The 11,174-nt window shown below is 55.3% G+C and overlaps 1 protein-coding gene across 7 annotated transcripts; it reads right to left on the reverse strand.

Moving 5' to 3' along the window:
• Positions 1 to 155: 155 nt before the first annotated feature.
• TMEM51 (transmembrane protein 51) lies at positions 156 to 11,174 on the reverse strand. 7 transcript variants are annotated; one of them, XM_071766732.1, is made up of 4 exons: positions 11,082 to 11,159; positions 4,608 to 4,770; positions 3,016 to 3,438; positions 156 to 1,370 (listed from the first exon to the last, which is right to left on the reverse strand). In XM_071766732.1, the coding sequence occupies exons 3-4, from the start codon at positions 3,327 to 3,329 to the stop codon at positions 971 to 973; spliced, it is 714 nt and encodes a 237-aa protein (XP_071622833.1). In that variant the 5' UTR covers positions 3,330 to 3,438; positions 4,608 to 4,770; positions 11,082 to 11,159; the 3' UTR covers positions 156 to 970. The 7 variants fall into 7 exon arrangements, with proteins under 7 accessions (XP_071622833.1, XP_071622829.1, XP_071622834.1 ...); XM_071766728.1 differs by having other exon boundaries at positions 156 to 1,385; XM_071766733.1 differs by having other exon boundaries at positions 4,608 to 4,741; positions 11,082 to 11,152.

Raw genomic sequence — 11,174 nt, forward strand, 5'->3', positions numbered from 1 at the left:
GCTTCTGCTGGAGGACCTGCTGGAGGACCTGGTCCCTTCCCTTCTTTCTCCAGCACTCACCATCAAGTGATTCCCTTACAGTTCATCATGGCACTGGGATTCCAGCCTGCTCCAGCTTGCAAACCTTGTGAAGCGCTGACAAGGGCACACACACACAATGTACAAAACTTTATTGAGAACAGGTCTGCTCACACAGCATCTCAACACTTGTTTTACCTCCAGGGAGAGGTGCAACTCAGCTACCCCCCCACTGCATTTATCCATCTGCCTCAAACCAACCATCCCTTCACTTCTAAGCACAAAACACAACAGAGAAAGCAACTGAGGCACAAAATCCATCCTCTGCCCAAGGAGCACAGGGGCTGTTTCATCCTACTTCATGCCCCCAGGAGCTTGGCAGGAGTCAGGGCTGGCCCTAGGCCACCATCCCAGCCTGGAGGGGAGCTGGGGAAAGCTGCTCTGGCAATGCCACTTCCCTTACTAAGAAAGAAAAGGCACACACAAAAAAAGAAGCACCGCCCTTTTCAACTTGGAAAATCCTGGTGTAGCAGCAGTTTGGTGGCTTGGGAAACTCTTGCCAGTGCAAAGGGGCTGGGGAGAGAGGAGATACATAGGCTGGTTTTGTGTTGAACATCACAAGGACATTTTTAGTACTTCAGCCTTCCTTGACCTCAGGGCAGCAGAGCCATTGGCATTCAGTTTTCTGTCCCCAGGGTCTTTTGTAAAACCCCCTCCTGGGGAAAGCTCATCCTGGCTCTGTGCCACAGAGTTCTACACCCACCCTATCCTCCACATTGCAGCTCCCAGGGAGCCCTGACCACTTCTGCCCCCACAGACCCAGCTCTTCCTTGTGTGGGTTGGTGTTTTTCCCCCCAACAACAATGACAAAACAAAATAAAAAAAAAAAAACCCAGCAGCATCACGGGTTCCTCTGCTGTTGTTTTTTTTTTTTTTTTTTTTTAAGTAACTTTTAAGTCTCTGGCACCTTCTCCTGGATCTCCTCATACTTGGGTGGAGGGGTCAGTGGCTCTATGGTGATGGGGGCTGTGCTGTTCCCTTGGGCCAGGTTTAACCTGACATCCTTCAGGTGCAGCTTCTCTGATTTGATCCTCCGGACCTTCAGAGGCTTCAGGCGCTTGCTGTGCCGGGAGCTGTGCCGGCCATGGGGCTGCTCCCTGCTGGGCTCCACACTGCTGGCTCCTGGGGTAGGGTTGGTCTCCTCCAGCCCTGTCAGGGACTCGTAGGAGGGCAAGGAGACACTGATCCTGTTGCTCCTGTCTAAGTCTCTGGGCTGGGTGTAGCCTGTGTTCATCACCTCTTCGTAGCTGGGGACATAGTACTGGGAAGATGTGTCCTCATCCTCTTCTTGGCTAGAGGGGAAAAAACTGAGGGTCTCAGTAGCACATCACTTCAGCTGCCCTGTGAGCAGGAGATGCAAAGAAGAGAATAAACCCAACCCCCCCCCAAAACCTTGACAAATTATTTGCCCTTCTATATGACGCACCAGTTCTACACAACATCCCAGTTCCTATTTGTTTGACAGAACAGATGGCAACCCCAAGAGATCACAACCTGCAGACCTGAAGGGGCTCCAGGAAAGCCAAGGATGGACTTCAGAGAAGGGCCAGGAGGCCTGGAGGATGAGGGTTTAAACTGGGAGAGGGGAGATTGAAGTTGGACACTGGGAAGAAATTCTTTGGTGTGAGGGTGCTGAGCCCCTGTCCCAGGTTTCCCAGAGAAGCTGTGGCTGCCCCATCCCTGGCAGTGCTGAAGGTTGGATGGGGCTTGGAGCAACCTGGGCTGGTGGGAGGTGTCCCTGCCCAGGAGATCCTGGTGGAGATCTTTCAGGTCCTTCCAATCCAAACCATTTCATGATTCAGACACGTTTGTATTGCCTCCTGGCATACATCTGTCTTTGATCATCACTTTTTTCACCCTCAAAACCTCTTTTCTGTTGCACAGCCACAGTTTCTTACCAACAGCAAACTGGTTTGTCTCCTTCCCTCTGCACAACCAGCCAAACACCCTGGAAAGGGACACGATCCCTCTGCACCAGGGACCTCCTCCTGCACTCCGTGTTTGCTCAGACTGCACCTCCACAGGCAGCCTTTGCTCCCAAGCACCCAGCCCAGCCCTGGAGCCTCCCCCACAGCCACCCCGCTCCCCTGCCACTAACCCCAGTCCTGGGGTTCCCTCTCAGCACCCTGCTCTACATGGACACAGCCAGGAGTTACACATGGCCCCAGGTTGGCTTGACCATGGCTCCATCTTGACCCCAGCTCACACCCCACCAACAGCTGCACTCCATTCCTCCTGAGCTCTATATTTGAACACCAAACTATGAGATGTTTTTTCATGGAAATGTCTGGGTTGGAATGAACCTTAAAGCTCATCCAGTCACACCCTGCCATGTTCAGGGACACCTCCCACCAGCCCAGGTTGCTCCAAGCCCCATCCAACCTGACTTTGGACACTGCCAGGGATAGGGCAGCCACAGCTTCTCTGGGAAACCTGGGACAGGGGCTCAGCACCCTCACCCCAAACAATTTCTTCCTAATGCTTCATCTCAATCTCCCCTCTCCCAGCTCAAAGCCATTTCCCCTCATCCCATCCCTTCTCCAGGCCCTTCTCCCAAGTCCCTCCCCAGCTTTCCTGGAGTCCCTTCAGGCACTGGAAGGTGCTCCAAGGTCTCCCCATTGCAGCCTTCTCTTCTCCAGGCTGAACACCCCCAACTCTCTCAGCCTGGCTCCAGAGCAGAGCTGCTCCAGCCCTCCCAGCAGCTCCAGGGCCTCCTCTGCACTGGCTCCAACAGCTCTGTGTCCTTCTGGTGCTGGTGACCCCAGAGTTGGACACAGCATTGCAGCAGTGGGAGTGGGGATTCCTCTTTACTTTAGCACAAGCTGTTAGGACCCTCATCCCCCTTCCTCCTGACCTCTTTAAGGAAGGGGAAACAGCTCTCGGTGTCATTCCCACCCTCAACCCCTGCTCCCTTTCCACTCCCCTGGAAGGTCTCACCTTTCCTCCTGCTGCGAGGGCTCCCCTGGGTACTGCACATGTGTGAGGTCCTCACTTTGCCTCCTCTTGTCACGGATGTTGAGGCAGATGGAGAGGAGCAGCAGCAGCACACCTGCCCCCACCAGCACGTAGGCCACCGAGAAGGTTTTGCTCTTCAGAGCCCCCTCACTGCCCCGCTCAGGTTTGCTGCTGTTGCTGGCGGGGCTGAAGCCAGGGAGGATGTTCCAGACAGCCATGATGATGCCCAGGACCAGCATCCCCAACCCGATGGCTGTCAGGGCATAGTGTGAGCCATTGGCACGGGACTGGGCCATCCCTCCTGCTGCTGGCTGGCCCCTGGGGTTACCTCCACCTCATAGCGTGGCTCTGGGAGCAGGGGGGCTGCTGGCATGTGGGTGGTCCTCTCCCTGGGCACCTGGTGATCTGTGGGAAGGGATGGAAAAGAGATAGGAAGAGGATAGTGAACAGATGGAGAAGGGGCTGGAGAAGGGGCTGGAGAAGGGGCTGGAGAAGGGGTGGTCAGTGGGATGTCAGGGCTGGGCAGCCACTGGTCTGGTGGCCACAAAAACATGACTGTAGCCAATTAATGAAGGAAATCTAATTGCACCATGCCTGCCGAGAGAGTGTGAAGACATAATGTGGCAGCTGGCTGCTCTCCTTGCTGTCTCCTCAGCTGTACCACCCTTAGGAACCAACCAAATTATGGACATGTACCTGGAGTACTCTGTCCAGTTCTGGAGCACCTATTACAAGTAAGATATGGAGGTGCTGGAGCGTGTCCAGAGAAGGGTCACAAGGATGATCAGAGGGCTGGAGCACCTCTACTATGAAGACAGACTAAGAGAGTTGGGATTATTCAGTCTGGAAGGAGAAGGCTCCAAGGAGACCTCTTTGTGGCCTTCCAGGATCTGCAGGGGCTACAAGAAGGCTGGGGAGGGACTTTTTAGGCTGTCAGGGAGTGATAGGAGCAGGGAGGATGGATTCAAACCAGAGGAGGGGAGATTTAGATTGGAAGTTAGGAAGAAGTTCTTCCCCAGGAGGGTGGTGAGACACTGGCACAGGTTGCCCAGGGAGGTGGTGGAAGCCCCATCCCTGGAAGTTTTTAAGGCCAGGCTGGATGGGACTCTGAGCAACCTGAGCTGGTGGGAGGTGTCCCTGCTCATGGCAGGGGGTTGGAACTGGATGATCTTAAGGGTCCCTTCCAACCCTGCAAATTCTATGAATCTATGTGCAAAGGGGCTGGGACTGACCATCCTTTGGAGCCTGATGAACCAAACTAAACATTACCAAACTGAATTACACCACTCAGAGAAACACTCCAGCCTTTCTGGAGCTCCACTGCCTTAGACAAACACCCCAGGAGCAAACCCCTGCCTGGACAATGTCTCTTTTCCCCCTCTCAGGAAGGACCAGAGCTGCCATGGCACTGGCTGCCTGCCCTGTAGCACGGCCCTGCCCAGGGAATAGAAAGCAAAATTGCACCCAACTGCTGCTGATGCAACCCTGCTGCTTCCCCCCACCCCTTCCCCAGCAAGTGCTGCCCCAAACCCCCTCCCCAGCACAGCCTTGCTTCTCACACCCACACATCCCACCTGCTCCCACTGGGCACCCTTCCCCAGACACCATGGCCACATTTGCTTTGTTAAACTGGAGCACAAGCTCAGTCTGCAGGGTTCAAGGGTCAGAAGAAATCAATATTTCCAGAAAAACAAAGGAGTTCATGCCCCTGGGAGGAGAAGAGACGGGTTGGCAAGGCTGGAGAGAGGAGGAGAAAACTTCGAAGTAATGTCCCTGCCACAGCCTGGTCACCTTGAGACTCCCCAAGGGATGTCCCCAGATCCATCAGAGGCACCACACTGGGTTTCTCAGAGTTGGAACAGACCCAGGCAGGGCAAAGTCTTCCATGGGCGAACAGGAGCTGCCTTTGCCCTGCCCATCAGGAGCTGCTGGCACACAGGCAGGGGCAAGCCCAGAGCTCCCCATGCTGCTCCTACAGGAAGCAAACCCAGCCCTGGCTTTAATCCCACCCCAGCAGGCAGCTGCTGAAGACACAGCAAATGTGACACTGGGACATGGTGACCCCCAGGTTTCCCAGAGAAGCTGTGGCTGCCCCATCCCTGGCAGTGTTGAAGGTTGGATGGGGCTTGGAGCACCCTGGGCTGGTGGGAGGTGTCCCTGCCCATGGCAGGGGGTGGCATGGTTTTAAGGTCCTTCCAACCCAAACCAGTTGGGGATTCCATGATTCTATCCATCCTCCTCCTTCACCCACCCTCTGCTGCAGCTGTTCCTGCTGATGATGCCCCAGCCTGTGGTGATCACCACACCCCTGCTCCTCATTTTGGGTCTTCCAAATAGAGGGTCCTTTCCTGCAGGTTTTTTTCCCCTTCCCTGTATATCCAAATGATCCCCCTCACTATCTGGCACAGCATTTCCCAGCCCAGGTTTCACTTGCAAACTGCCAGGGAGGGTTTGAGCAGGGAAACACACCCAGAGCTGGTATTTACTTGTGGTGTCTAAACCTCTGTGCCCATTCCTGATCTCTCTGGCTTCCCTTGGGCACCTCACCCCTGGACATGGGCAGGATTTAAGCTTCTACATCATTTCTCTGCCTGGAAGTTTTATGTGGATCCCTCGCTGTGCTGCCCTGCAGCCTGGGGAAATCAGATTAAAGCTGGAGCCTTGACACATCAGTCTGTCTCTCCATTGAGTTAACTCTTCTTTTGGCTTCCAAGGCACATCCCATCACGACTCAAGCAAGAACTGGGTGCCCTGAGGTCAGGGACCTGCTACCATGGCTGCCCCAGTGCTGTCTGGAGCAGCAGAAGTGGCACCACCAAGAAGACAGAAAGGGTGCTGCACCTTGAGGGTTTGCATAAGCCCAGAAACAACCACCAGGTCACCCCCCAAACCTCATTGTGCCCAGTACCACACGTCCAAGGTGGCATCTACCATGGCCAGCCCAAGGAGGTGGGGTAGAAGGCACAAATTCTCTGCCATCTTCCCTAATCCAGCAACTGAGCAACTCCCTGCTCTATGCTTGCCCCTGTTTCAGAATCCTCAAGGGATTTTCTTTTTTTCCATCAATTCCCTCTTTTTTACCAGAACTGCTCCACTCCAAAGTGCCCAACACCCAACCCCACCCCTGGGTCTGGTGGATGAGTGGTGGCCAAGGGCTTTAGCTCCCCATGGCACAGGTCCTTCACCACACCCAGAGCCACCTCCATCCCCATCCCACATCTGCCCGTGGCCCCAGGCTGCCCTGGCAATGATTTACACCAGGAGCTGTGAGGCATTAAACTCCAGCACCTGGCTGCAGAGCTGGGGAACATCCTCCCTCCTCCTCCTCTTCCTTCTCCTTCTCCTCCTCTTCCTCCCCCTCCAAGCTCTACTGGGCTTCCCACATCTCTCCCCAGCTCCCAGAGCTAAAGGACACTTTGTGACTCCTCTTGGGACATTTCCAACTGTTCACTGGGGGAGGCATGGCCAGGCACAAGCCCTTTGCAGAGCCCCTAGATGCACACAGCAGGCAGGGCAGCAGAGAGCATCATCCTCTCCATGGCAGCCACCAGCCCTCCCAACAACCACCCCACCACAAGGACCCCCCGAGGCAGTCAGCCCTGGATCATACTCCTGGTGAAACAGGGTGAGTCAGGAGGAAGCAGGACACCCATGGCTGCCCACAGCAGCACCCAGACTCCTCTGCCCTCCACGACCTTTGGATTTTTCCCCTCTCATGACATCACCTTTGTCACGGGATGGGGAGAGATGAGTCTGCAGGTTCGGGGAAATGGGTCAAACCCTGGTGAGGTCACGGGGACAGCTCCAGGGATTCCTGGTTCTCCAGAAGGAGTCAGAGCACAGTGCCTGAAGCAACATGTCCCCTCCCAACACCAGCATGCAACTCCAGCACCAGCCATAAAACACAGGACTAGAACTTGGTTTGGGGAAAATACACCCATTTTCCAAATATCTTAAGAACCTTGAGGCCACGGCATGTCAGCTTCTATCAGATGGGCAGAAAGAAGGGAGATACAGAGTTATGAGGAAGAAATTCTTCACTGTGAGGGTGCTGAGCCCCTGTCCCAGGTTTCCCAGAGAAGCTGTGGCTGCCCCATCCCTGGCAGTGTCTCAGCCCAGGTTGAATGGGGCTTGGAGCACCCTGAGCTGGTGGGAGGTGTCCCTGGCCATGGCAGGGGAGTGGGATTAGACAAGCTTTAAGATCCCTCCAACCCAAACCATTCCATGACACGATATGACCAGAGCTCACCCTCTTCCCAAGCTGCTCAGCCCTCCCAGCCATCAACCACAAGTTCCTACAGCTCCTGCCAACAGCTCAGCACCAGGGATGCTCGTGAAGGGGCATTTCCAGGGAACTCCACACCTTCAAGAGGTGGGGATGAAGATTCTGGGGGTTTGGGCCTCTCTCACCAGTGGGTGAGATGATTGGAGATGAGGGTCACACCAAGCCAGGCCAGGTTTTACCTCCCTGCCCAACCTCAGCTCCAAGGGACAGACAGCCCCACATCACCTCCACCTTCATCTTTGTGCTTGGGCCCAGGCAGCTTTCTCATTAAGCCCCTGCCCTCCTAATTGTTGCCTGCAGCCCATCCTCACAAGCTCCATCCTGCAGTGGGGCAGTGACCCTGCACAGAGCCCTCGTGACACAAGGGCTTAACCCACCAGCACCACAAAACCCAGCACTCCAGAGTCAGAAATCCAACAGGTCAGGACCCCTAGCAATATTTTTTTCCCTTTTACTTTTTGTTTTGGTTCGGCTTTTTGGCTGCCCCCATCACACCTGCCCCAGCAGCAGGGATGTTTCTGGCTGGATGCAGCCTGGGGGTCATGGGGAATTCCCCTGGACCAGGATGAAAGGAATACCCCCCTGAGCTGGGAAAAGCAGCACTGCTGCCAATTCGGCCAATTCTTGATGGTGTGGATGAATACTGAGCACATTTTAGAGCTGAAGGAATAGAGAGACCTGTGCAGCCACTCGGGGCTTTCAGTATCCATGCCACCCCCTACAGACGTTTTAAGTTATTCCATCTTTTTTTTTTTTTTTTTTTTTTTTTTTTAAACTCTATTTTTAATCACTCTTCCTCAACTGTGCTCTTGCAGGCAGCACCAGAAATATTTTCTTAAAACTCTGGCCAAGGCTCTCCCTTCCCACCCCATCCCAGGGCCAGCCCACCCTGGAGAAGAGCCCAGGGTCCCCCGGAGCTGCAGCTTCCTGCAAAACAAGGGTGTCCCCAGGAAGTGAAGGGTGTCCAGCCCTCTTCCAGGCTCAGGGTCCTGCAGTCCACCAAAAACACTCAGACAGCCACAAAACCACCATGACAGGCTCCCAAAAATCTCCCATTTGCACAACGTGGTGCCCAGCCCTTCTCCAGCTGAAGGTATCTGTGTCCCACATCACCCCACCCACGGGTGGGTGGCCAAGTCCCCACTGGTTTCAGAACTGTCACAGGTAACCAGGCCAGGCCTGGGAATGTACATCAGGCTGGGAAAATCCCAGTGCTCTTACTTCTTTCGTTCCTGCTTACCTTTTGAGTCCACTTTGCACCTTTGCATTTGGTCTTTTTTTTTGTTTCATTTTGTTTCGTTTCAATTGGCTACTCTTTGTTTCCTTTTTTGTTTTGTTTTTTTTCTTTATATTCTAGTTTCCTAATCTGCTGTTTCCTGCCCTCCCTCCCAGCAGCCTTCCATTGGTTTTTGCTCCATGACCTTGCTCTATCTCAGCCACCCTGCCCTCCTCCTCACAGACATCATCCCTCTGCCCCTTTCATCTCTTCCAAATCACTCCAATTCCTGATGCCTCAAAACACTTCCCAGCCCTCTGGAGTGCTTTAAGGAGCTCCTGTCCCACCACGGGAGCCCTCCACAGCCCTGGGGAAGCAGTGGTGCCATCAGCCTCACCAGTGCCACCCTCCTCATCCCCCACCTGCCATTTCAGCAGCAGCATCCTTCATTCTGCAGCACTTCTCCCCTGGGAAAAGGCAGAGATGCCAGGGCAGGAGCAGTCACCAACACTCAGCTGTCCTCTAAGCATCCATGGGCAAATACTCTTCCTTCCCCAGGCGCTTTCTTCCCAAGGATTTTCCCACCCATGTAATTACTCTCAGATACAATCAAATTAAAAAAAAAAAAAGGCATCTTACCTACTTCCAAGGGTTGGGTTCACCACGCCCTCACCCTCCTCATGTCCACCTGGGAGGTTTCCCTTCTGGGCCGTCACATGAGGACACCCAGGGCTTGGGATGGCTGCAGGACCCTCAGCTACATCACAAAGGGAGGCACTGCTGCTGCAGCCCACCCAGCACCAGCCCAGATCTGTGCTGCAGGAGCTTTCAGAAGCCTGGAAGCCCACCAGGAGCTGCCAGCGAGGTCCACATCTCCTGGAGCAATTTCACCTCCTCCCCAGCTCCATGAGGAGTCAAGCTGATGCATGACCAAGAATTCAGCTGCTGGATTCTGCTGCCTACCAAACACTGACCCCTACCATGTCACCTCCAAAAAGCAAACACCAGCAGCTTTGTGGGCAGCTGGTTTGGGACACACTGCTGACCCAGGGTGCTTCAGCAGGGCATAGGGGACCTTCAACATGGGTTTTCCTCATGTGAAATGTCCACAGCAACAAGGCACCTCCAGTCACTATCCCCCCAGTGCCAGGTGGGCCCTGATTCCTGAGACAGCCTGGTTTGAAGTCAACATGGGGCTGAGGCACAGATAAAATCACACAGGCTTAGAAGGGAAAAAAAAACCCAAACAACTCACCCAGGTAAAGCTGTCAGCAATAAATCCACAAACCCAGCAGACAGGAGGCCAGGGCTCACAGCCTGGCAAGGGGCACCTTTAACACAGGGGGAAGGGGCCAGCAGCCTTTGTCCCCTCCCAACCACCAGCATGGGGCTAACAAATCTCAAAGACCCTAAGGAACACCCACCCACTGGGGCTTCCTCCCTAATCCAGGATTGCAGTGGTGCTTCCCAAAAAATCCTATGAGTAACCATCACAGCAAGCAGGGATTGGAGCTTCCTAAAGGGACTGACCCAGAAGCACAGAGACAGAGGGTGTAGTCAGCCCTGGGGTGACTGAACCACACATGCTGGTGGCCTTGGCTGCAGAACACCCTCTGCTGCTGCTGCCTGGCTTCCACAGGGGGAATTCTTTCTACAGCCACCCTTGAAGATGTCTGCAGCTTTGCCAGAGCCCTTTAAAGCTTCAAGTCACTCCTTCTCTTGCAGTTAAGATCCCAACTGAAAAAATAATCCCACTGAGCAGCATCCAGCTCACAGACCTGCCCTGCACAGTTTCCCTTTCTTTGTCTTTGTTTGCTTTCCAAACAGACGAAGCACACACACACTGTCCCTTGTGTCCTCTTAGGGACTGATGGCTTTGGGGAAGGGGACAGTGGGACGTGGCCACCCTGACAGGCTGCTGGAGAGGGGGCACCAGCCACCAAGGCCCTGGGGCTCATATCACACCCTCCCCTCCCGTCCTGGCTGAGCTGATCCTTCCCAAAAGGACGAGCTCTCTTTTCCATGCTCTTAGGAACCCCACCCCAATACCCAGAGGGGTCGATGGAGAGCCCCAGGCCCATGTGTCACAAACAAGGGACAGCAGGGATGGACTCCACCATGCTGCTGCTCCCCAAGCGCTGACACCCCGACCCTTTCCTGCCTCCTGGCCCACACCAGGTTCGGTGCTGATCCCACTCAGCCTCCCCGTTCCTGTTTTCACCTTCCCCCACCCCCACTCCTCCTCTGAGCCCTGTCCATGATCCCCACACCAGGCCAGTCCCAGCCCCAGCAACATGCCCCGGTTCTGGGGGCCCAAACAGGACTTCACCCCAGCGCCGGGGTCCTGTCCTCCGCCAGGAGGATCTTCCCCTTGCCCAGAGAACCGAAGGACCGAGCCCAGCCCCGGTTCCGATCCCTTCCCGGTGCCGTTCCTGGTCCCCTTGTCCACCCCGCCCCAGCTCGGTCGCTGTGGGTCCCAGAGCCCCGGTCCCGTCCCGTCCCGTCCCGTCCAGGGGGTCCCGCTGCCCCCTGCCCGTCCCCCCGTACCTTCCAGCGCCGGCAGCCGCGGTTCCTGCTCGGCTCGTCCCGGCCCGACCCGGCCCTCCCGGGGCGGTGCTTGCGGGGCCCGGCCCAGGCTGG

Source organism: Heliangelus exortis, chromosome 23 (assembly GCF_036169615.1).
Source record: "Heliangelus exortis chromosome 23, bHelExo1.hap1, whole genome shotgun sequence".
Taxonomy (NCBI): Eukaryota; Metazoa; Chordata; class Aves; order Apodiformes; family Trochilidae; genus Heliangelus; species Heliangelus exortis.

Coding starts and splice junctions, on each gene's coding strand:
- TMEM51 (XM_071766730.1), bottom strand. CDS start 3,329: ATGGCCCAGTCCCGTGCCAATGGCTCACACTATGCCCTGACAGCCATC. Junction 1,386..3,015: donor CCCTCGCAGCAGGAGGAAAG/GTGAGACCTTCC, acceptor TGAGACCCTCAG/TTTTTTCCCCTCTAGCCAAG.